Genomic DNA, 26,182 nt, shown 5'->3' on the forward strand with positions numbered 1-26,182 from the left:
ACTTTTTTAGTGCAAAAGAACTAATTCAGAAATCATTATAATATGCTGACTTTGTTTCAAGAAACACTTATTTTAAATGTTTTTGCTTTTCCAAAAAATCATCATATCACTCGGCTCATAAGATTTTTCTGGACTGAACACCAATAAACTTTAAAAACTCATCTGTTTATGCAGAGGCTGATATTAATTCCTTGTCTGTGTTTTCACACACATATCAGAGAACAGTATCAATGCATTCTATTGCACTTTTAAATAAGTGTCATGATTTAACGGAAAGTCTAAATTGAGTTGGCCCACGGGGTCAAACATTTGCAGGATTAATGCACTAGTCAAATGTTCTGATTTACTAACTGTTGAGCTGGTTGAGCTTCTGTTTGGCCCCCAAGAAGGCTTTCTTGGTCTTCTCCTCTTTATCAGCGATCTGCTGTCGGAGCTGCTCCTCCAGTTTGCCCTTCTCCTGCAGTTCTGCTTTTAGACGGCTGAGCTCAGGCTGCACTTGTGTCAGCTGTTCCTGTAGGCTCTTCACCTCTGCTTCACGCTCCTGCAACGTCTGCACACACCAACATCAACACGTTTTAATATGCTGATAAACAACAAAGAACCTTACAACTACAAACTCCTCCAACTGTTTTCCGAAAAGCCCAATAAAGCAAAACAAGAACACCAGTCTCACTCCATCAAAATAACTTCACACTGCACTGTCTCAAAAGTAAATGAGCAAACAACACTCAATTACTCTCCTGCTTTCTGGATTAAAGACTTTATTACCATTATATAATGTGAACTAAACCAGAGAAACTCACAATGGCATTGTCTGTGATTGTGTACTGTGTTTTACAACACAAGACCAGATGTGCCAGCACTCTGAGGGTTTAAACAGATGTGGCTCTGTACAAGTAATCATGGCAAGGAAGTTTTACTTCTATGGGAGTTTTATGTTCTATATGACTTCTATGTTCTATAATGTTTATTTTTTAAATGAGATGGTAAAGGGTTTGTTCATACATAGTTTCATTTAGTAGTTTATTTGAGCATAAATACGGATCATTGTTAAAAAAAGACAACACAGCAAGTGTTAAATTGGTGCTTAACCATACGTGCTTAACATTAGACCAGTCAAAGTCAGGTTTCTTCTAGAGTGAAAAGTATGGTTGAGCAGTCATTTATTAGATTATTTCAAGCGATTGTGTCTTTTCAGTCTTGGATTAAACTACTGAATTAATGTGGATAACTTTTATATTTGAATTGTATTGTTAAAGTATTTATAGTCCCTTTGAATGAAAAGGACATAAATCCTCTGAAATTTTCATTTGTTCTTAAAAAAGATAGCAAGGAAGAATTTAAGGAACCCTCCACTTTTTTTTTTTTTTTTACAAATCCCAAAGAGTTTTAACCCAACCTCCGGGTCTGGCAGAAGCACTTTTAGCTTAACATAGATCATTAAATCAGATTTGACCTGTAGCATCATGGAATCGAGTCTGGCCTTGATTTATGAATAAGCATCTAGAAGAACAACTGCCTTATGTGAAATCCTTTGTTTTTTTGTTTGTTTTTTTTAACCGTTGAGTTTTTTAAAAATCTATACGGTTTTTCAAGTATTTTAAAGTAAACTGTTCTTTATTTTTGTTGTATATGGAGTTCTGCATACTCATATATATATATATATATATATATATATATATATATATATATATATATATATATATATATATATATATATATATATATATATTTTATAACTGTACTAAAAGTAAACATGTTCATGAGTGTCCTCCAAATTTATCTACAATCTAATCATACTAAATTCTAATTCTATTAACTCTGCAACTGTACGGCTTAATTAATTTTTTACCACTTTTTTATCATGACATTTACTTTTTTTTTATACTTTTAGTATAAACAGCCTCATCCATTTGGTGATGTACATGCACAGTCAGTGGATGCTTGTTCTGCAGAGCCAGACAAAAGCATAAATAAAGTTTTATGGGTTTGGAAAGATAAACACTGTTATGTTCATGTACTTGAATAAACAAACTCCAGCCAGCACCAATAGAGGCTTTCTGTTTTTATAAAGCAAAAATCACTTGACTAGACTTGAGAGCAGCACAATAAGCCTTAAAGAGCCCGTATTATGGGTTTTTGAAAATGACCTTCCATGCTGTGTGCAAACACGGCTCTAAGTAAATGAAAACATCCAGCTGATGTTTAAATCTACTGCTTCAACAATGTTGATAAATGTAGCAGGTGCTTCTCTCGGTGTTGCGCTGAATGCAGTTAACCAAATTGCAACAGACTGGGTCATCAGACCAATCAGTGCAGATTAGCATTGGGCTAAGGAGGGATTTTTGGAACCAATGAATCGCTGAACAAATCATATTAGAGTTGTTAGGAAAATAAATAAATAAAAATAAATGCATATTATAGGACAATGAAAGTGTTTCTGACCTGCATGCATATAAGAATAAGCCCAAAACCAAAATATGATCTTTTTTATGCATAATAGGGGCTCTTTAAATGAAAGAGTACCTTCTGTATGCAGTCCAGCTGAGTTTCCAGCTCTGAGGTTCGATTCTGTGTCTGACTCAATGAGCTCTTCAGGTTCTGAATCTCCTGCACTGAGGCCTGACGGTCTTCCTGCTCCTGGGCTGGTTTAGAAGCAGCCTCTGCCACCATCTGTCCAATTCATGAGACACTGATTAATACAGGATTTCTTTAATAGGATAAAAAATAATAATTGACATGTTGTTGTATACCTTATCATGCTGTTCTTTGAGCTCTTCATACTGGGTTTTGTAGCGACGGCCGATTTTCTTGACCTGCGTGATGGTTTTGACTTTCTCCTGGATGTCCAGTGTTTTTGCCTCCAGCTCCTTCTTCAGACTGTCTCGTTCAGTGGTGACCTTCCCCAGACTGTCTTGCAGGTTCTGCACTTGGCTCTGAGCCGTGGTGATTGAAGCTTGGCTCCTGTTTGGTACGTAGAGAATATTAAAAACCTCTATTAAGAGCAAAAACAGCTTTTAAAGTTTATAATTCAATCAATTTGCACACTGACCGGGCCACCTCATTCTTCAGTTTGCCAGTCTCCTCTGTGAGCTGCTGGATGCGTTTAAGATGAGTCTCTCTCTCAGAATGAAGCTTCTTGCTTTCCTCCTGATCGCTGTCCTTCTGCTGATTCAAGAGTTGCTGCACAACCAACCAAATCAGTTCAATATGGTAAAGAAGACCAGCAGTCAAGTTTAAACATGTCTCAAGATTGTTACATTCATTATACAGAAGAGTGAGATTGAGAGACCTGTGTGCGAGACTTCAAGCGCTTGACATCCTCCTCCAGAAGCCTCTTCTCAGCCTGTAACATGCCACTCTTCTCACTCAGCTCACCATTGGCCTCCTGCAGAGGCTTGATGTCTGCTTCGAGCTTACGCATCTACAATATACAACATTGACATGACAGTCCATGTGCTTAGTGTACACTTCGTGTTAAATGTGTTATTCTTTTTTGTAACCCTAATTGTTAACTCTAAACTCTGATTACTCTGATATATGTTTAATGCAAAAAAAAATAAAAATAACACATTACACAAGTATATAATCAATATACTTAAAGCAAAAAATAAACAAAAATAATCAAATCAATTGACTTCTATTTCACATATTTTAGGTTGGAAGTAGCCCATGGCTCAGCTAATGAACTGTCACTTATGAGTAGGGCCAGAAGAAAAGAAAAAAAAAGAAGAAAATCTGTGAAATTATGCAGAATGGTTTTGAGTGCAACTAAAAATGGACTACTTTAAATAAAAAAAAACATACATTTATAACTTGTATTTAAGATTTACGATGCAAATCCAATTAAATCTACTTGTTTGGTAAACAAAGCAAGTATCTATAATAGATCTACTAAGTCAGAAAACATTACTTTAGAAACAAATAAATATTATTAATAACAAATAAATATTTACATGTTATTCATTAAAATTAATGAAAGTATTATATAAAAGCAGAATAAATAGACTCACAATGGGCTAAAGAAATTGTGGATTTCTGCACAAATAGATTCCACATGGGCCTACTTATGAGGTAGTGAAGTTTAAATTGATCATTTATTTGCTGTATAACCATTTGAGTAAAGAAAAAATATATATTTGAAAACACTCCCGCTGGTTTGCAATTTCTGGGTTAAGACATGACAACACTGCTTGTTCTCAAACTACATTTACTCATATTAAATTACTTAACCAGGACTCATTTTAAGATTCCAGAAGTTTCCAGATTTGTATGGTGGCATGCAGTGGTGTAAAATAACTAATTACAAATACTCAAATTACTGCAATTGAGTAGTTTTTCTCAAAAATTGTAATTAGCTTACAAGTTAGTTTTGTACCAAGTAGTTTGTATGTACTTTCTTTCCCTAAAGTACATTTTTATTGCAGCATCTGTACTTTTACTCCACTACATTGCTTCAACCTGCAGTCACTACTTTGTTTCTTGCCTATGGGGGTTAGAAAAATCAGTCCTGTGGTTCCTGACCAATCAAATCGCACATAGAAGAAAATCACATCATAAGGAACTACCTCAAGACATGTGCGCTTTATAATTGCAGCAAACTGCTTGGAAGCATTAAAAGTGTTGAAGAAGTCCAAAATCTTTACACGCATTGACCTAGAGCACAGGTGTCAAACTTAGTTCCAAAAGGGCCGCAGCCCTGAACAGTTTAGTTCCAACCCTAATTAAACACACCTGATCCAACAAAGTGAGTCCTTCAGGCTTGTTTGAAACCTACAGGTAAGTGTGTTGGAGCAGGGTTGGAACTAAACTGTGCAGGGATTCGGCCCTCCAGGAATTGAGTTTGACACCCGACCTAGAGACTGTTTAGATGCATGTTACTAATGAGAAGATCACGGATGTTTACTGTATGTTTATGTCCAAAAACACCCAGCCGGCACAAGATGTCAACATGACTTCAGATTGACGTTGTGCCCTCATGTCATGGGGATGTTGCATTTTCTTTGGAAATGAAAATCGGGTTGACATCAGAACTCAAAGTCAGACCAATGTCAATGTCCAACCTAAAACCAACCAAATATCAACGTCTAATGATGACACAGTTTGAAGTTGTGTGGACATTACCACTAAGATGTCTATCAGATGTTGGATTTTGGTTGCCATACCGGACCAAGAAATGTCAGTATTTGATGTTAATATGACGTTGGTTTAAGATGATGGCTCGATGTTGGATTTTGGTCACTTTCTAACAACCTAAAATCGACCAAATATCAATGTCATTTGACAACATTATTGAACTTCAAAATATCGTTGTCCTTAGACGCTGGCTAGCATTAAATTTTAGTCACCTGACATAATAACCTAAATCTAACCTAATATTAACATCTTATGACATTGTGTGCCTTCTGGGCAATAACTAAATGCACTACAGAATGTTTACACACACACCCACATGTACAAATTACATGTAAACGTATCAGCTATTCACAGCGTAATACTCACTACTCACTACTCTTAAGTACATTTGAAAGGTGTAATTTTTACTCATACCTTGAGTAATATTTACAACAGATACTTTTACTCTATTCGCACTAAATTTTTACGCAAGTACAGGTACTTTTACTAGAGTAAAAATTTTCAGTACTCTTTCCACCACTGGTGGCATGTTGATTCTGCCTTCTTTTTTTTTACACTGCAAGTAGGAGATATGTTATTTTTAAATATATTGTATTTTTCTTAAAATTAACTTAATTCTATATACCTACGAAGAATGTCAAGTCAAGAAAGTAGTCTTCATGAATGATGCATAATATATGCATTTAAGAACTTGCCTTGGCCTGAGTCTGCTGCAGCTCATGCTCCAGTCGATTTTTCTCATTTTTCAGCATTTTGTTGGTATCTGTAAGAGCACTCATGCTCTCCATCCTCTTCATCGTCTCTTCCTGCTGTACCAAGGTCTTTGTTGTCACCTGAAGAAAAGAGATAAATGCATTTTTATTTAAATCAGATCAAGTTACAATCAACAACAACAACAAAAAAAAAAAAACATTCAAATGGATGTATTAACCAAACATAAACACTTAAAGCAGATTTTAAATCTAATCCCTCAAATCTAAACTTGCACAACACAAACGACATGAGCTCCTGTTTATAAAACTCAATTACGGTGAACAAAAAACGTTAAGGACCTGCAACTTCTCTCTCTCTACATTCAGGCTGTCCTGTAGTTCCTTCAGCTCGCACTCCAGATACTCCATGCGCTGTTTGTAGCGAAGGGTCTCCACCTCGGCCACTTCCAGTCGGGTCTCTGCAATCTCCTTCTCCCGCCGGACAAACCTGATGGGTAAGAGGGTCTACGTCATCACTAGCTCTTACTCATACATACAGTGATGCATTTTAAAGATCATGTCGATAAAGGGGTTTTACCTGAGGATGTCCAGTATCTGCTCATGAGACTTGCCCTCCTCGTTCAGAGAGATGTTCAGACTGCTCTCTCCAGTCTCCTGCTGGGTTGAGGCAGTGATCTTGCTGCTCAAGTTCTCCATCTGCTCATGGAGCAAAGTGTTCTGCTTCTGCAGCTCCTCGGCTCTCTTCTGCTCTTTAGAAAGCGTTTCCTAAAAATAAAAATAAAAAAGTCAGGCAAATAAAATAGTGCTAAAAGGAAAGGTCATGAACTACAGCCCAACCAAAAAACCAAGACTTTGTTTAATTGTATAAAATACATAATTTAATTATTGTTTTGATTACCAAAACTGCAATCCCAATAAATAAAATCAAGCCAAATAAGTTATTTTGATAAAACATTACTAAATAAAACATGGAGTACAATAGAACTACAACATAATATAATAAACACTATACTATAATAGATTAGCAGTGCTTCCCACAGGTTTAAAATATAATTGAGGTGGTAGCCTCATGCGATTACCTACATGCGATTTAATAGAAAAAAATAAATAAATAAATAAATAAAATACTTTTTTAGCAATATTTATTATACATCTAAAAACATCTATAAAAACATTTCTAACGAGTTTAGATGTTATTTCGTCCTCTCTGAGTAAATAGAAAAGTTTATCCGAGTCGTTTAGATCAGAGAATTAATTATATGTTTCTCTCGATCTTACGGCTGTGCACACGCTGTCAGCTGCAAAGCCAAGCAAAAGTAAATCAGGCTTAAAATAAAAGTGTAATGGAAAAACACTTAATCTTAATGACAGCTTAGAAAGCGAAACCAAAAGCAGAATCCCAGACATTTTAGGAGATTTAGAAACCCTGGACACACACATTTTTAAGTCCCTAAAAAGGTGCGTCTCTGTGGTTCTCTGCAGAGAAGATTTTCCATTTTTTATTGGGCAAATACAAAAGTGTAAGGATAATAATAATAAATAAATCAAAAAATGTCACCAAATATACTTGGGCGGCTGTTAATATACCTAGGCACCAGTCCAAGTAAAGTCTATGTGTGAGTAGCACTGGATAAGAATAGTTAAATCAGTTCATTTATTTATATATATATATATATATATATATATATATATATATATATATATATATATATATATATATATATATATATATATATTTTATTTTTTTTTATTTTTTATTTTTCTTCCTTGGAATATTTTATGACTTGGACAAAACACAGATAAAATTCCATGAGTTTCAATGTCTGGATTATACCTTTTAAAATCCAACTTTTTGGGCATTTTTGGGAAGCCTGATTATAGCATTTGATTTATGAGAGCCTGTAAAGCTCACTAGCATCACTCTGCATCATTCATTTTACATTCTTCCTCCTCTGCCATCCACAAGATCTTACCTTTAGTCTCTTCTCCTGCATTACCCAGTCTGTGCGGTACTGATGCAGTTCAGATGCAGCTTTCTGAGCTTTCTCCTCGAGCTGCTTCATGTTTTGTGTTAAAAGCTGTCCCTGTTTCTTGGCGGCCTGCAGGGCTTCCACATCTGCAGCATGCAGCATGAGCTCTCGCTCGTATTTATTCTGAGCCTCTGCAGCCAGCTTAGCCTGAAGCAAAAAATATAAGACACAGGTAAGTAAACATAAGAAATTCTACAATTAGATGCCTGAAGACATGATTGGCTAATTTAGTGTAAGAGTTTCACATCTACCTGTACTTTGCTGTCCTGTGTGGCTTTCTGCTCCTGAGTGACTGCTGCTGTAGATCTCTGCAGAGCTTCCTGAAGCTCAGTCTGCATATTTGTCATGCTCCTTTTCAGCTCCTTCACCTGTCAATCAGGCAAAACAAAAGGTTCCAATATTCAGAACTTTGCTTTTAAGAATAGCTGCCAAGTCACGCATGGTTAAAATTACTTTATGGACGCATGTACGCACAAAAAAAAACAGTAAATACTTTTTTTTTTATTCAGAACAGTCTACTGGTTGTGTTGTTGAAAATGGTGTTGAATTTCTGAATATTTTCTAGGTTTTCTAAAAATAAAGAAGTTCTCAGGAAAAAGCAGAAGTGTTTTGTTACGGAGGATTTGTAACAATGAGAAAAGTAATTTGATCTGGCAAAGTCATCCCAACACAGTTTAAATACAATTATTTATTTTAATCATATAAATTCATAAATTAGTATATTTCCACCTGATTCACCACCAAGAGAATCTCAGCTTTTTTTGGAACTTCCAACACTTGGCTAACCAAGGTCCTTCCTTTCAACCAAGTGTGGAAAGTCAGCAAAATTAACTTTTTATATCATCTAACAGACCAACCTTATGTTTGGCTTGAGGATATGCATGACTATATCTTTGAACAAAGGTTTAATGTGCACTCTTATTTGTTTTTCATGTGCGTGTATGTGCTGCCATATATGTATGTTTGTGTTACAAACTGACAGTTCAAACATGTAGTCTATAAAGGATAACATGTAAAACAATGGTCTCAAACTCAATTCCTGGAGGGCCACAACTCTGCATAGTTTAGCCCCAACCCCTCCAACTCCCACCTGCCTAATAGTCTCTAGTAGTCTTGAACACCCTGATTAGTTGGATCAGCTGTGCTTGATTAGTGTTGGAACAAAACTGCAGTGTTGCGGCCCTCCAGGAATTGAGTTTGAGACCTATGATGTAAAAAGTGAATAATATATAGAAACTTCCTCCATAGTCGCCTTATACTAAACAAATGTTTTACAAATGTGTTAGTTGCCCTCACTCTACAAGTACTTTAAATTTGAATGGAAATATATAAACCAAATGAACCATTAATTACTAATATAAATTAATAATGAACAACACTTATTCAGCATTTATTAATCATAGTTCAACATTTACTAATGCATTACTAAAATTAATTAAAAGGTGTGCTTGTTAATATTAATGCACAGTAAGTTAACAAGAACTAACAAGGAACAATAGCATTTTCATTGACTAATGTTAACAAAGATGAATAAATACTGTTATAAATGTATTGTTTATGTTAGAAAATATATGAACTAACATTATTTATTGGAACCTTATCACAAAGTGTTACCCCCCAAAAAAAAAATTCTACAAACCACTTTTAGACCTGTATGACCAGGGTGACTCAAGATTTTTTGCCATCAACTTTTAACACCCTGGTGTGGCTAAATTACACAATTGTGATTTATATTCAGGCAAGTCGCAAACAACATGGACCTGCCATTCAATAGTGCTCCTTACCCGTTCTTCAACACTATCCACAGCTTTCATCTTCTCCTGCTGGAGCTCCAACTTCTCCTTCTCCGCTTCCATCAAACGGGCTTCCAGCTGCTGATTCAACTCCCGAGCCATCTTCAGTTGGTTGTCAGTGGAGGTCCGTGCTTGCTCAGCCAACTGAAAGAGGAATAATCTTTGAGCATGGTGGCTACTTTAATAGTGGTTTAGCTGTTTATAATGCTGGTTGTAAGGCAATAATGACCTGTTTCTCCTTGTTCACAGACTCCTCCAAGCTGAGCACCATAGATCTATACTGCTCTACATTGGTGGTGGTGTTCTTCAAGCGTTCTTTCAGGTCAGAGTTCTGTTCCTCGACCTGCTGTAGACGTGCACGAAGATCATCTGCCTCCTGTTGAGGAACGCTGGGAGCTGAAACTGGACATAACAAAAACAATATTACTTATACAGGACTGGAACTTATTTGACAGTCAATATTTCATTATTTTGTGTGTACCTCTGGGTAATGTCCTGACAGGCTGCTTAGGTGCTGCATTCTGATTCTCATTGTTGTTCAGTTGCTGTCTCAAAGAGGTCACCTGCTGTTCAGCAGATCTCAGCAGCTCTTTAGTCTTCTGGTGTAGTGCGGTCTGTGACTCCAGCTTCTTCTTAGCCTCCAACAGCTGAGTCTAGTCAATGAAAACAAGAAATTATTTCCGCAAGTCTTCTGGGTAGGCATGCATTTGTTAGCCAAAAATGCCCTTTTCAGATTTCAACCGAAAGAAAAAAATCATCACTGTGCTTATGAAATGCATTCATATCACAGTCAAAATAGATCAATAGTCCACTCTGTGGATATAACACTGAGCTACATGTATACTTGTATCTTCATGAACTGCTCGAGCTCACCAGAGCAGCAAATTCCACTCAAATAACGCACCGATGGGACATTTCTATGCACTTGTTCCTGCTGTTCACAACAGCGCTAGTGCTGTTATGGCAATGCTGATAAACTGACACTGTACAACTCGTTCAATTGCTGCTTCCAAAATCCTCGACTTCGAGGACGTACAACATTTAAATTAGAATTTACAACATGACTTTTAGAAAAGTATGTTCTATATGATATGAATGAAATTCAAACGCACTACATCTGCCATTTGTCATTATAACTTGCGTCAGTTTGACCCCTTCACTCGTATTAACAAATTCGCTCTCAGGGCCTAATGGGATAGTACAGCGTCCTTTAGATGCTGTGGTGTCTGGATGTTTAATGACATTAATTGTAAAAGATACAAAACTTTACTTAGATATTCGGATACTCGTATACTTGCAAAACCAGCTATAAGCAATGAAAAGAAACATAAGAGACGCTTTCGACAGAGTTCGAAGAGGTTAAGGATGACGTACTGCTGTGGGTCAGTTTTCTGCTGACCATAAAGGAAGAAATAATGACACTTTTAACCAACTATATCAACCGAAAAGCCTGGGAGCTTTATCTTCAGAGGAAGATATTCTTTGCCAGTTAGAAGCTATGGCCTTGGAGGACAAGACCCCTAAAAGCCTGAATGCTGATTTAATAGAAGAAGCACTTTGCTATGTTTTTATTCATGTGCATCACCCTAGAGAGTAACTACTCAGCTCTGGAAAACAAAGAGATGTCTTTGTATTTACATTTTTGAGATGTGCTCAAGTATAATCAAACACTGATTATTGCTTTGCTATGCATTTACTCAGAACCAACAGACATTTTCTTCTCCATATTAACATTTGAGATATACTCAAGTATTGACCATTTCAATGTTGTGATGTCATTGGCCACTGCATATTTCTTGCTTGTTATCAAACTATTTAATAACTGTAACAAGAGGCAATTCAATCATAACTTGTTGTTAAAACAGCTTTCATAACATTATTTTTCAATTTGTGGCTCTTTTTGGATTCTCAGAAGCTATAGAAATGAAAAAAATGTAAAACAAGAAATGTGTTGGAACCATTGTTTTTGTTTACATGCCTCAAATTGGTCTATATCAAAATTTTGTTAAACTCATGTATATCAAAACATTGATGGCTTAAAACATGATATGCTTCAGGAGAATAAGAATGGCTTTCGAAGAGAGACTAAAGCCCTGCAGGAGAGGAATCAAAAGATGTCTGCCACCCATCAGAGACATGAGCAAATCATTCACACAATGACTCAAGACCTGAGGGAGGCCAATGAGAAACTGACCAAGGCTGAGGTCAGATAACATTCCATTAGCTTTTACAGTCACATCCCAGCCAACTTTATCAAAGCACGCTTTTTCACTTTGGATTTGTTCTTAAAGGGATAGTTGAACATACAAACCAGCAGCGCACTTAAACAGACTTCTGTATACCGTGTTCACACCAGACACGGAAATAGTCGCGTGAACATTTGAGGTTACTCGCTTCATTCGCGCGTCAAACCCTGCTTCATTCGCGCGTCAAACCCTGCTTCATTCGCGCGTCAAACCCTGCTTCATTCGCGCGTCAAACCCTGCTTCATTCGCGCGTCAAACCCTGCTTCATTCGCGCGTCAAACCCTGCTTCATTCGCGCGTCAAATTCACTTCAGAACAGACGCGGATTCGCGTGATGGGCAGGGCTTCTGTCTGCCCCGTGACTCTAACTTCATAGCTAAAGGGCTAACATGGATTTTAAGAAGAAAATACCAGTGTTTATGTGCTTTATGTAGGATGATAAACAGCGTCGATACGTTTAGAGCCGTGTCTGAGTCCACTACATCCTTTCAGAGGTGCATCCAGCTCTTTAAGCTCATAGACTCCTCCAGAAACTGAACCTGGCTGATGGAGGTTTTCAGCGGTGCTTCTGACTGAGCCCAGCCCAGTTTAATGAACTTCTTGTCTGTGTCTGCTGGGGGATTTACTTGGGACACCGACAACAGGCGATACGTCACAATCACGCCCCCACAAGAGCAAGCTCCTGATTGGTTAACGTGGCGCGAATGTCCGCTGAAGTTCAGATTTTCGATTGCGAGTGATTCGCGTGAAACGCTCATTAGGCCGTTTATTCTCAGTGGAGAATAAAGTAAACGGTTTTGTTTTGTTCTTATATTCGTTTTATTCTTTTTTATTAATAAAAGTGTATTTTCCTTCATTTTCTTCCTGGAGTGGACATTAGCTTTATTCGCAGAACCCATCAAAAAACCTCATGATAAGTTATGAATCTAATTACTTCTTGAAAAACATTACAAAAGATGGTCCTAAACAAAACTATAGCTAAGAAATATAGTGAAGAGAGGATCTCGGTTCCTTTATTTAATTTGGGTATTAAATAAATGGCATAAAGCACAATGCGCAGTACAGAATCTCACCAGAAGTAGTAGGTCATCAGAATACTTCTCATCTACCATTTTTCAAAAACTATGAATTTGGATAAACTTTCCAGCTCCCATTCAATTTTTAACATACTATATAGTATAGAATTATGCTCTTTCTGATGCAGCCCAAGTAGATCCAATTTTACTGGCTTTTTTGTTTTTATTTCAGCCTGGAATTTTAATTTCGGTGCATCCATATTTATGGGTGTTGACAGATTAATTAACCCTAAATGATTCATAATAAACGAAGGAGCTTACATCTTGGTTGCGTTCCAGTGCGTGTCTCTGTTCCACTTCTTGCTCCAGCCTCTTCTTTAACTGGATGATCTCCTTTTCCAGATGCTGGATTTGATTATTGTAGCGCTGTTTGGTCTCAGTTTCAGAGCGCTCCATGGTGAGCTATAACATGGAAAAAATATATTAAAAGGAGAGTGCATGTAAAATTGAACATTACCTTAGCAATAACTCACTTTTAAGAATTAGATTTTTCTTTTGAACACAAAACACAACAAAAGTTGTGAAGTAATTTGGGAAAAAAAAGTCATTAATATCCATGGTAGGAACCAAAAGATTCTAGTGAAGACAATGGCTACTGTTCTGACTAAACATTTTTCAGTATTTCTTTCTTTGTGTTTAACTTAAAAGTGTAGAATGAGTAAATAATGACAGAGGGGGGGGGGGGGGGGGTCAACTATCCCTTTAAGAACAAAGCCAAAGTGAAAAAGCGTGCTTTGATAAAGTCGGCAGAGATGTGTATACCTGAATGGATTTGAGGTTGGTGAGCAGAAGGTTCTGGCTCCGCTGTTCAGTCAGGATAGACTCTTTCTCCTGGTTGAGTCTGTTTTCCACCTGCTTCAGAATGTCTCGTTCCTTACGGATGTTTTCAGCCCGCGACTGGCAGAAAGAAAACAAAACGATGCTAAATTCCAGATTAACTTAGAAAATTCATTAAAGCTAATGGAATGTTCTCTGACCTCGGACATGGTCAGTTTCTCATTGGCCTCCCTCAGGTCTTGAGTCATTGTGTGAATGATTTGCTCATGTCTCTGATGGGTGGCAGACATCTTTTGATTCCTCTCCCGCAGGGCTTCAGTCTCTCTTCGAAAGCCATTTACATTCTCCTGAAGCATATCATACCTGCCATAGAACCATTCAGAATTTAAGCATTCAGTCCATTGCAATTATTAGGATATGAACCAAACAAGCAATTTAAATGTATTAAATGATTATATATATTCACTAAATTCTATAATGTTATGTTATTTATATATATATATATATATATATATATATATATATATATATATATATATATATATTAAATATAAATAAAAATACATAAATACATTCAATATTATCACTACAAATGTTGTGCACCGATTACAAATCATTTTAAATAAGGTTACTAAAATCTAAATGTATTAAAATTGTCAATTTAATGAGATCCTTTATTTAATAAAGTTAATAAAAATATAATGATGTTGAATATACTAAACTTCTTCCTCAAGATTAACCTAAAGATTCTAAAACCGTTTCTTTAACAGCCCTCATATTTGTGCATGAAATATTGAACAAGAAATAAAAACATGTATAAATATATCAAAACATGAAGGGAAGACCTATTTGTGACAAACTGAAAATATGTAGCTGTCGCTAAATTACTATTTCTGGTCTGATGTTCTCACCGTTTAGAGGCAAACTCCAGCTGAGAGGACAGTTTGGCCTTTTGTGAGAGCAGGTCAGACACTTGACCACGAAGCCTCTCAATCTGCTCATTTAGAAGCTTGTCATTTTCGGCCTTCTCCTTTTTATATGTAGTAAAGGCATCATTTATCTACGAGAAGAAAAGATGAATTCAACCATTAATACAGAATGTTCAAATGAGTTTTGTGCTTCAGAGTCATTATTAAAATTAAAGCTTATTCTTCTTTTAATCATTCCAAATCCAAACATAAGATTTCCACCCACAAAACACAAAAATGAAAGTCTATGAGAATATTCATACATGGATGTTAGGAATACAATGACAACAAATTTAAAGAGACAGCTCACAAAAACTTAACATTCCATCATTTACTTAGCCCTTACTTTTTCCTTTTTTTTTTTTTTGAGGAAAGCTGGAGTCAATGTTTTCAATGTAAAGAAACTCAATGTTCTTAAACCACTTGAGGAAGAGTAAATGGTCCTTTTTTGCATTAACAAACATCTTGCTGGGAAGTTGAGCAACTGACCCAGGCTTTACATATTTCAAGATGACTTGAGCTGTGTCATTTAACATTAAATGTCAAGAAAACTGTTTTTATGTGCTTCTCCATAAGAAATAGGCCTGCAACAGACATATTTGAGGTGCTGATTAAAAATAAAGTTATTGAAGAAGTGAACAAATTTAAGTACCTTGGCATAACTCTAGACATTAATTTTAAATTTGATAGTCATGTTAATGTGTAAGAGGGTCAAGCCAAGTATAAACCGTTTTAGTTTCATTAGAAGATTTTTAACAATCAAACTGCAAAATTATACAAGCACACAATATTTGACTCGATATAAAAACAAGCAATTCAAATGATTGCCTTAAAGCCTCTGCGATGGCATTATGTGAGGTTTTTATGTAAACATAATATTTTTAGTTTTGATAGTTTTATTAAATTTAATTATTTTACAGTTTTTTTTTAAATGTTATCATGTTCCAATGCAGTTTTCTGATCTAATCAGTACGCATCAAACCTCTCACAAAGTCACATGAGCAAGTGCTAATAATGACTGTCTGGTATCAAGTTTTTTCTGTTAAGGGAACCAAATTGTAGAATGATTTACCCGTTAGCCCTAAATTGCAAAGTAATATAAATATTTTTAGTAGTTCTTAAAAATGGGTTAAAAACAATACAGCAGTGTTTGCACAAATAGTCTACAATGGGTTATTTGATCATGCAAGAATTAAAATGTCATGTATATGCATCCATATTATTTTATATGTCCAGCCCCCATGGACTGGAGAGCTAGCAAACCTGCTATAACATTTAAATGAATTTGGTTGTCCAGTGTAATTGTGATGTCCATGTCAAATAAATAAATAAATAAAATGTAGTCTTTGGATAAGCTTAATTTTTCTACTTAAAGTGAAGAACTTCAGTGAGACGATATGTCTAACCTGTTTAAGTGCTGCTTTAGACTGGGTTGCCTGGAAAGATTCTGCAGCAGCAGCCCTTAGTGGTGTGGATCTAGTGGCCATGGGTCCTGGCCTGCTGGGAGTAGTGGATTGAGATCCACCATCTGAACCTTAACACAATCACCAGCAAATGAGTTGCACTTCAGTTTACACTTGGATTATAGATTAGGAAAATAAAAGTGAAGCAATAATTTCTCACCCTGTGGTGGAAGCTCGACTCCGGCTGTCTGCAAAAGGATACGGTACATGTCTCTCTGGCGGATGGCAGATTCAGCCAGCAGCTTCTGATGGTTTTGCTGTTCCTTGATCTGCTCCAGCTCCTTCTGAACCTTCTCCAGACTTTGTTCCAATTCTGTTTGCCTGAGATAACGGAGGTGAATTTTTAATGACCTTCAAATAGTTAATAAAGTATAGGAGGACATGGACTGATTCTATGTCTTCTGTCTTCTAATTGACTGATAATACTTGTAGGAATTAATTAAAACCACAACGGGTTACTTTGCATACATTTGAAAAACATTTGCCTTCCGTTCATCTTTGTATTGCAAAATAAGACTTTGCCCCCTCTTTTTTTCTGAAGATTTCTTAAAATGACTGGTGGCATTTCAGGTTTAGGGAAATTCAAACGACTGAAACAAATCATTGCAATTAATTAATATGGTTGTGCAACAAATAATAATAATAATAATAATAATAAATAATAATAAAATAAATAATAAAACGTTTTTTTCATGTGTAAAACACAAGGGAAGATTTACTAAAGAATGCTTAAAAAAATCAACTAAAAATAAAAACAGCCATTGACTAATTGTATTTTTTGTATTATTATTTCTACTATGGATGTCAATGACTGTTTTCCCCAACATTCTTCAGAATTTTATCTTTTGAGTTAAAACAGAAAAAAGAAACTCATAAACATTTTTAACCACTTGAGCACAAGTAAATAATACGCCTGTCATGATACCCATTTTTTGCTGTATTATATATTGCGATACACGGTATTATTGGCATTTTAGGTCCATTTTAAGACACTCATTATATAACGCCAAGACAATATAATAGCATCACAATGCAAGTGCAAATATTTAATTATAGTCATTTTAACAATTTAATAATTATGCATTGGAATTAAAATGTGATCATGCATATCCTAAATAATAAATAATAATAAATGTTAACAAAAAAGCGCAAAGTTAAAAAGTAACAGGCTGCAATACCAGATCTATTTTCACTTGTCAGATACACTTATAAAAATATACTAAAGTAATTTATAGTAAACACCATACTGACACTGACACGTCCATAAAGATAAACACGTTACACAATCAGCTAAAATGTTGCTAGAATGGGGTTTTATGTATGGGCGATATATAGTTGAAGTCAAAATTATTAAACCACCTTTAAGTTTTTTTTTTTTTTTCTTTTTTAGATATTTTCCAAATGATGTTTAACAGAGCAAGAACATTTTCAGAACAATTTACAGAACAAACCATCGTTATGCAATAAATAGCCTAATTACCCTAACCTGCCTAATTAACAAAGTTAATCCTTTAAATGTCACTTTAAGCTGTATAGAAGTGTTTTGAAAAATATCTAGTCAAATATTATTGACTTTCACCATGCCAAAGATAAAGTAAACCAGTTATTAGAGATTAGTTATTAAAACTATTATGTTTAGAAATGTGTTGAAAAAAATCTGCTCTCCGGTAAACAGAAATTGGGGAGAAAATAAACAGGGGGCTAATAATTCAGGGGGGCTAATAATTCTAACTTCAACTGTATATTGCATAACCAAAAGACCATATCCATGTGTTGTTTGGTAAGTCAATATATTGATTATTGTGACAGGCCTGGTAAATTATAAGGAATATTTGGGTGAGATTTCCCTTTAAATCTACTCTAGATCTTTTTAATAGATTACTGCTTCTGAAAGACTTATTTAAAATTTTTGGGACATGGCCCGCTGATAGTAATCAATACTTTTAAAATACAAAAAATTGATCAGTACTTTGCACTCTTAGCCTGGTTCTGGTCTTTTTCTCTCTGCTCTTCCAGGTCTCTGATCTTGACCAGTAAGTTCTGGTTCTGCTGCTGAAGCTCTTGGATGCTGCGGAATGCCACCTGTCGTGAACCCTGGACCTCAGAGCTACTGCTCACAGCAGAACTCACATCCTCACGCACTACCTGATTACCACGTGCCTCCTCCACCTCCACCAGAAGCACACGCACCTGAATCATCAACCAACAAAATTGTGGATACATGTATCAGATTTTGGGATCATAAAGAATGTGCTTTATCTCAGCGTTGACTGTAACGTTACCTGCTCAGACATGTCGGCTAGCTGTCTCTCTGATTTCTGATTATCTCTTTCAAGCACTAAAGCTCTCTTATTGGCTTCATCCGTTTCTTTTTGTAGCCGATGGACCTCCTACAAGATAAAAAAAGGGATTAGCGTCTACTAAAAATCATCATTATCCTGTTCCTTCTTTTTGCATTAGCTCTCAAATGTGTGCAAACCTTCATAGCTTGCTCTAGTTTATAACAGAGACTGGTCATAGACTTCTGCATGCTCTCATATTCCTCTCTCTGGCGTTTCAGGATGGGAGCTTTGGTTTCCACCTCCAGCACGATCTCATCAAGGACCTTGTTCACACGCTTGTTCTCCAACTTCTCAAGGTGCAGCTGGTCTTGTGCCTCCACAAAGGCATTGTACAACTGAACACAAAAACAGGACAGATTAATTCAGGGTTCTTACACTTTTTAAGAATCAAATTTAATTACTTCTTAAGCATTTTCTAAGCGTGTTTGTAAAGTTTTCCAGCACGCTATAACTGTTAAACTATGTATAGAGAAGAGAATTGAGGTTATTGCCATATTGGATTTTTTGGCTATGTCATGGCAAAAAAAAAAAACAAAAAAAAAAGATTAGCCAACCACATTTTATAAATACCATTTTTGTATAATTATAAATTTATTCTAACAAAAAAAAAGTCATCAACAGCTATAAATAATACACAAGTTAAAATACATAAATAATAATAATGATACTACGCAAGATAAAAATCTAAAACAGTTTAAGGTTTACTTTTGATAAAAATGTTACAATTTTAGAAGGATTCACATTTAAAACTATTTTATTTAAAGTCTTTCCAGATAAAAAAATAGTTTAAACTGTGTATACGTTACATACAAACTGTATTGTATTTAAATAGGTATAGTCAATTATTAAGACAAATTCTGAAAGCATTTGAATTCAAGCAGTTTAATAAAATAAAATGTAAGCACTTTTCAAACCTTAAAAACATTACTAAAATTCAAGCATGTTATGTTAAGTTATGAATATTCTGTCTGAAAACTAATTATGTTTATTACAAGAAAAAGGCCACAAGTTTAAGAATGATGGCTTGCTTGGATCGGGACTTGTGGAGCTGCGCTTCGGTGGATTTGCTCTTCCGTGTTTGAATTTTCAGTAGTGAAATTCAAACCACTCTGAACTGTATGGAATCAGTTTAGTCTCAAAAGAAATTCACGCAAAAGACACGATGTACACATGCATAGCCAAAGTCATGTGCATAAAATCAAATTCACGTGCGTAAAATATTTATTTATATTCACAAAATAATTTCACATGCACAAAATAAAAATACATTTTCATAAAATACGTTTCATAAATGCAAAACACCATTTGCAAATGTATAAGAGTGTGCAAAAAGTTTTGAATGTTTAAAACTTGCGAGTTCATCCTGAATGAGTGTGCAAATCCTCTTTCATGTACGACTCCCCCTGGATACGCTTGTGTGTATTTTTGAGACTCTTCTGCTAGAGGCAGGGCTACTCGTACCTTTCAGCCAATCAGAGGAGAGCTGTATTCAATAAAACCAACTCTGTGCTTCTTTTGCGCAGACTGTTCCTCTCCAGCATGGCGAACGGAGAAAGCAGGCGTCGCACTTTTTTTTAAATTTAATTATTTGTCCATATCCTCACTCTTTTTATCCATTATTTTGCCGCAGCTCCGCTCTTCTTATTTATTGTCTCGCAGCCCCATGAGCGTAATATATCCTGCAGGGTAATCATAAGTATCATTCCGGCCACACCACCTTTGCAGTGCCAATGTGGTCCAGTGGTCAGCACGTTAGGTTACCATGCGCTAGGATTCGTGTTTGATCCTCATCTGAAATAATAGCTTTATTTATTTTTTTTTTCATTTTTATTGTAAGACATCTAAAACTAAGGTTGTTAAACATTTGAAGTTCTAAAGCAGCTTTTTTTATTAAAAAAGACGTGATAGTGTCATTAGAAACTGAATGAAACTGAAAAAAATAAAGATCTTCACCAAAGTAAATATCTTTTTTTCAGTTTCATTCAGTTTGTAATGACACTATCACGTCTTTTTTAATAAAACAGCTGCTTTAGAACTTCATATGTTCAACAACCTTACAGTTTTATATGTCTTAACAATAAAAATGAAAAAAAGTAAAGTTATTAACTCAGGTGAGGATCGAACACGGATCCTAGCGCATGATAACATAATGTGCTGACCACTGGACCACAATGGCGCTGCAAAAGTAGTGTGGCTGGAATGATACTTATGATTACCCTGCAGGATAAATTCAGAAGATTCAGAAGAAGATTCAGAAGAAGAAGAAGATTCAGAAGATTCAGAAGAAGATTCAGAAGATTCAGAAGAAGATTCAGAAGAAGATTCAGAAGAAGAAGAAGATTCAGAAGAAGATTCAGAAGAAGAAGATTCAGAAGATTCAGAAGAAGATTCAGAAGATTCAGAAGAAGAAGAAGATGATTCAGATTCAGAAGAAGATTCAGAAGAAGAAGATTCAGAAGAAGATTCAGAAGAAGAAGATTCAGAAGAAGATTCAGAAGAAGGGTGAGGGTTCCAAGATGGCGACTGGTTAACAACCATGTGCTGAAGCTCTGCACATGCTAAACCATTTAATAATAGCTAGATAAGTAAAAGGGCTAAAAAGCGTCTTGTTACTGACCGGAGTATCTTTTTATTATTATTATTTATTTTTCACATTTTTCAAACGAGTGCAATGGAAGAACGCAGAGGTGCTCGAAGTGCCACTCATTCTTATGCGAGGAGATCTCTGGATGCCGCGCTCAAGATGGATGATGCATCGATTAAAATTCCCTTACCTGAAACTCCTAATCCACCGACTAAAAAATCAAAAACAACTGACAAAGGGGCGTCGGAGAGTCAAACGGTGTCCAACTCGCACCTGCTGGAAGTTTTGGAACGAGTTGAAAAAATGCAGTTAGAGTCGCTGACTCGTATGCAATCCCTCGAGACAACAGTGAAAGATAACACCAATTCACTAAACAGTGTAACCGAGGCGCTAGAATTTATGAATAACCAAGTAGAAGAAATAACGGGCAATGTGACAACGCTACAGAAGAGAGTGGAATCGCTGGAGAAGGAGAACTGTGTGCTGCGGGATAAATGCGAGGAACTCGATACTTACAAGCGGAGGTGGAATCTACGAGTGTCCGGTATTCAGGAGCAGCGCGGCGAAGATGTCCGCAAAGTTTTGATTGACTTGTTCAGTAAAGTTTCTCCTGTAATAGCAGAACAGCTGATCTACACGCTCGATGTGGCCCACAGACTGGGTCCTCGCGCTGACGGAGCTCGCCCCAGCCGCCGAATCATCGCGCAGTTTCTCTCACGCAACGTCCGAGACCAGATCTGGAGGGATGCCAGAACCGCGGATATCATCAAAGAGAAGAAAATCCGGATTTTTGAAGACCTAACTCAAAGCACCAAAGACGCCAGAAATAAACTTTGGCCAATTGTCGAACGAGCGAGAAAGGAGGGGAAGAGAGCAGGCTTCAGAGGACCGTTTGCATATGTGGATGGCAAAAGGATTTCAGCAAAAGATCAGCCAGGATAAATGATGCTGTCCTCATCAACATTTCACCACGGCACTTTTTTTATATATTTTTTTTTTCGGGTGAGCGCAAGCTTTTTTTTATTTCTTTTTCCTTAACTCCAGACGGAAGGATAAACTGTGTTTTTGAACTGAGTTTAGATTTAAAGGACTTGTTGTCGTCACCACTCTCGCAAGTGAGGGACCTTTAACTTTTTTTTCCCCCCTCTCTCCCTTTTTTCATTTATTTTTTAATTACTGAGACTTTCGTTTATAGACATTATTCTTAAATACTTAACTTTTTTTTTTTTTTTGAAGTCTTCATTTACTATACACGAAACTTAATTATTGTTTTTATTACTATTTTTTTTCCGGTTGTACGGAGGAACATATAAAAGAAAAAGTAAAGCAAATGAAAAAGACTTTAATTGAAAAGCCCTTATACTTATATTTCTAATGTTGCAGAGTCAAGCGAACTATCGCTTTTTTATTGTTACTCTAAAAAAGTTTCTTCTGTTCTAATTCATATCTTAGCTTATACCTAGTTCTTTAGGTATTGTTTACTTGTTATATTTGTATGTCATTGTCGTTATTTTCTTTAAATGCCAGGGGTTTAAAAAATAATATCAAAAGAAAAGCTTTATTTTTGTTTTCTAAGAGACACAAAGTAGATTTTTGTTTTTTTCAGGAAAGTCACTCTACCTCAAAAGATGCAAAATTTTGGAGGACACAATGGGGCAATGATATATGGCTGTCACACGGGTCAGAACATTCTGCAGGAGTAGCGATTATGAAGTATAATTTCAATGGCAATGTTCTGGAAACTGATATTGATCCCTCAGGCCACTTCTTGCTAATAATAATTGTTGTCAATCAATGTATAGTAATTATTGTGAACATATATGGATACAACTCTGTTGCGGACAACTGCGCTTTTTTTAACATGTTAGATCAAAAACTTTCCGTAGCAATAAAAAAATATCCAACAGCCTTTATAATATTAGGTGGGGATTTTAACATTGTAATGAATAATATGCTAGACAGATACCCTCCAAGGAAAGCAGCTCCTACAAGCTCCTATCTTTTAGCGCTTATAGATAAATTTGATTTAGTCGACATATGGAGAGAGATGTATCCAGATATAATACAGTACACTTGGAGCAACAAAGATCACTCGAGACAATCCAGAATTGACTATTGGTTGATTTCTAAAACATTAAAAGACAATAATATATCTACTTCTATTAGCAATAGTCCACTGACTGACCATAATGCCATCTACATCTTTATTAATTTGTCACAAAGTACTACAATTAATAATAATAAATCTCTAATTTGGAAATTAAATAATTCTCTTCTTAAGTATGAAAAGGCCAAGCAACAGGTTGAAGAGATTATTCACATCTACTGGGAAAAAGCCAAATCACAAAAAGCTTATGGACGTAATTGGGAACTCCTAAAATATGAACTAGGTAAATTTTTTAGAAAATTTGGTGGTGACATAGCTAAGCAAAATAGATTAAATGAAGACAAAATTCTATCACAACTTTCAGATTTTTCTTTTAATAAATCACTGACAGATGCTCAAAATGCAGAATATTTAAAATTGCAGAATAAATTAGATGAGCTATATAAAACTAAAGCTAAGGGAGCCTATGTCAGATCCAGAAAAACATGGCTGGAAGAAGGAGAACAAAACTCAGCTTATTTCTTCAGGATGGAGAGATCCAATGCCTTAAATGCTTCTATTGTTCGACTTAGAGCAAACGATAAGTTACTTGAAAATCCTGGGGAGATAGCTCATTTTTGCTCCCAATTTTATAATAATTTGTATACATCAAAATACTGTGATAATTCAGCCAATTTATTTTTTGAATCTATTAATCAAAACAAAGTAATCTCATTAGAGGATAAAGAAGCATGTGAAGGTGATTTATCTCTATCAGAAATTCTTCAGGCAATCAAAAGTTTAAAAAATAATAAAAGTCCAGGCAGTGATGGTCTCACCGCTGAACTATATAAGATGTTTGATAAGGAACTATCTCCTTTTTTACTAAAAGTGTTTGAGGAAAGTTTTGATTTAGAGGCTCTTCCACCAACTATGACACAAGGGGTCATCACCTTGATCCCCAAACCCAATAAAGATAAAGAATGTCTAGAAAACTGGAGGCCTATCACCCTTTTAAATAATGACTACAAAATCTTAGCCTCTATTTTAGCAAGAAGAATTAAAGATGTGCTTAACTCGATTATTGATGAGTCGCAATCAGGCTTCATGGAGAAACGTCATATTACCAATAACATCAGATTAGTTCTAGACCTTTTAGATTATGAAGATCTTATCCCTAATGACAGTTTCCTACTTTTTCTAGACTTCTACAAAGCCTTTGATTCGCTCGAACACAAATTCATATTTAAAGCTCTTGATAAGTTTGGTTTTGGTGATTATTTTTGTAGAGCCATTCGCACATTATATAAAAACAATAATAGCTGTATTAAATTAAAATTTGGAACATCACCAAGATTCAGCTTGTCACGAGGAGTGAGACAAGGATGTCCTATATCTCCATATTTATTTTTACTAGCCTCACAACTTTTAGCTCTCCACATTTCTAGTAGTAATTTACAAGGTATTACAATTGATGATAGACAAATTATTATTAGCCAGCTGGCTGACGACACTACTTTATTCCTGAATGATGCTTCACAAATCCCTTTTGCTTTAAAACTGATTGAATCCTTCTCCAAAGCTTCAGGTCTTTGTTTAAATATCAAAAAATGTGAATTGATGGCAATTAAAAACTGTAATGTTCCCATTATATGCAACATCCCTGTGAAAGATCAAATAACATACTTAGGAATTGTAATAAATAAGGACCAAAAAACAAGATGCAAACTCAATTTTGATCCTTTAATATTGAAAACTCAAAAGAAACTTAATTCGTGGCTGCAGAGAGACTTATCAATAAGAGGAAGAATTTTACTCTCTAAAGCTGAAGGGTTGTCTCGACTGACCTATGCAGCGCTTTCCTTGGAGGTAAATAAAGAAACATTAAAAAGGATTGATAGCATGTTAAATAAATTTGTCTGGAAAAACAAAATTCACCTAATTAAGAAATCAGTAATAATGAACCCCATAAAACAAGGAGGACTGAATTATCTAGATTTTACTACGTTAAACAACACCTTTAAAATTAATTGGCTCAAAAACTTTCTTAAAAATCCCCACTCACTCTGGAATATTATCCCTAATTATATTTTCTCCAAAGTTGGTGGTTTAAATTTTCTTTTACTTTGTAATTATAATGTTTTGAAGATACCGATCAAACTCTCCAATTTTCATAAGCAGATGCTCTTGGCCTGGTCTCTAATATACAAGCATAACTTTTCTCCACACAGATATTATTTATGGAATAATAAAGACATTCTTTACAAAAATAAATCACTCTATTTTGAAAATTGGTTTAAAAACAACTTTCTTTTAGTTGGCCAGCTCTTTAACTCAGAAGGCAGACTTTACAACTATCCAGATTTCTTACAGAAGTTTAACATTCCTGCTACTCCTAGTGAATATGCCATTGTTGTAAACTCTATCCCTTCTGGCGTGTTTATTCTAATGCAAGATGTTACACTACCATGGCCACACACTCACTCCCTGAATTTAATCGACACAATGGTTGGAAGTGTGTGTTTTTCAGCAGACCAACAAAAAAATAACTGTAAAATTAGAGGCCTCTTCCAGAGAGAGATCATAACAATCCCTTATGTAATACCTTATTGGAACAACACTATTGAAAATATTCCATGGGAGAAAGTATGGACTTTGCCTCACAAGTATCTGATTACAAATAAAGTAAAAGAAGTAACATTTAAATTAATTCACAAATGTTATCCTACAAAGGTCTGTCTTCAGAAATATAAGCCTGACATTGACTTAAACTGCTCATTCTGTCACTCTTCGGAGGAAGACTCTATTCATTTGTTCTGGCAGTGCTCCTTCACAGAGAGATTTTGGTCAGATTTGTTGATCTTTATTCAATCTTATATTATGAGTGACTTTTCCTTTTCTTTTAAAGTTATATTCTTTGGATTATTTGATGACTTAAAAGAAAACATGGAAAAAGTATATGTAGTTAA

At 35.5% G+C, this 26,182-nt stretch overlaps 1 protein-coding gene across 2 annotated transcripts in view; it reads right to left on the bottom strand.

The window, feature by feature from the left end:
• The window catches only part of LOC141378043 (nucleoprotein TPR-like), a 37,695-nt gene extending 18,867 nt beyond the window's left edge, over positions 1-18,828 (bottom strand). For both annotated transcript variants that reach the window (XM_073924923.1, XM_073924921.1), the window contains exons 1-22: positions 18,681-18,828; positions 18,484-18,591; positions 18,171-18,391; positions 16,362-16,522; positions 16,145-16,272; positions 14,682-14,830; positions 13,971-14,133; positions 13,756-13,890; positions 13,255-13,395; positions 10,154-10,325; positions 9,902-10,074; positions 9,664-9,816; positions 8,131-8,247; positions 7,823-8,026; positions 6,427-6,614; positions 6,189-6,336; positions 5,832-5,969; positions 3,293-3,424; positions 3,053-3,183; positions 2,754-2,964; positions 2,527-2,673; positions 352-550 (exon numbers count right to left, since the gene is read on the bottom strand). In XM_073924923.1, coding sequence (XP_073781024.1) covers positions 352-550; positions 2,527-2,673; positions 2,754-2,964; positions 3,053-3,183; positions 3,293-3,424; positions 5,832-5,969; positions 6,189-6,336; positions 6,427-6,614; positions 7,823-8,026; positions 8,131-8,247; positions 9,664-9,816; positions 9,902-10,074; positions 10,154-10,325; positions 13,255-13,395; positions 13,756-13,890; positions 13,971-14,133; positions 14,682-14,830; positions 16,145-16,272; positions 16,362-16,522; positions 18,171-18,391; positions 18,484-18,591; positions 18,681-18,731 — 3,370 coding nt within the window. In that variant the 5' untranslated portion in view covers positions 18,732-18,828. The remainder of the gene's footprint in view (positions 1-351; positions 551-2,526; positions 2,674-2,753; positions 2,965-3,052; positions 3,184-3,292; positions 3,425-5,831; positions 5,970-6,188; positions 6,337-6,426; positions 6,615-7,822; positions 8,027-8,130; positions 8,248-9,663; positions 9,817-9,901; positions 10,075-10,153; positions 10,326-13,254; positions 13,396-13,755; positions 13,891-13,970; positions 14,134-14,681; positions 14,831-16,144; positions 16,273-16,361; positions 16,523-18,170; positions 18,392-18,483; positions 18,592-18,680) is intronic.
• Between the last annotated feature and the right edge of the window lie 7,354 nt (positions 18,829-26,182).

Source organism: Danio rerio, chromosome 2 (assembly GCF_049306965.1).
Source record: "Danio rerio strain Tuebingen ecotype United States chromosome 2, GRCz12tu, whole genome shotgun sequence".
In the NCBI taxonomy this organism is placed as follows: Eukaryota; Metazoa; Chordata; class Actinopteri; order Cypriniformes; family Danionidae; genus Danio; species Danio rerio.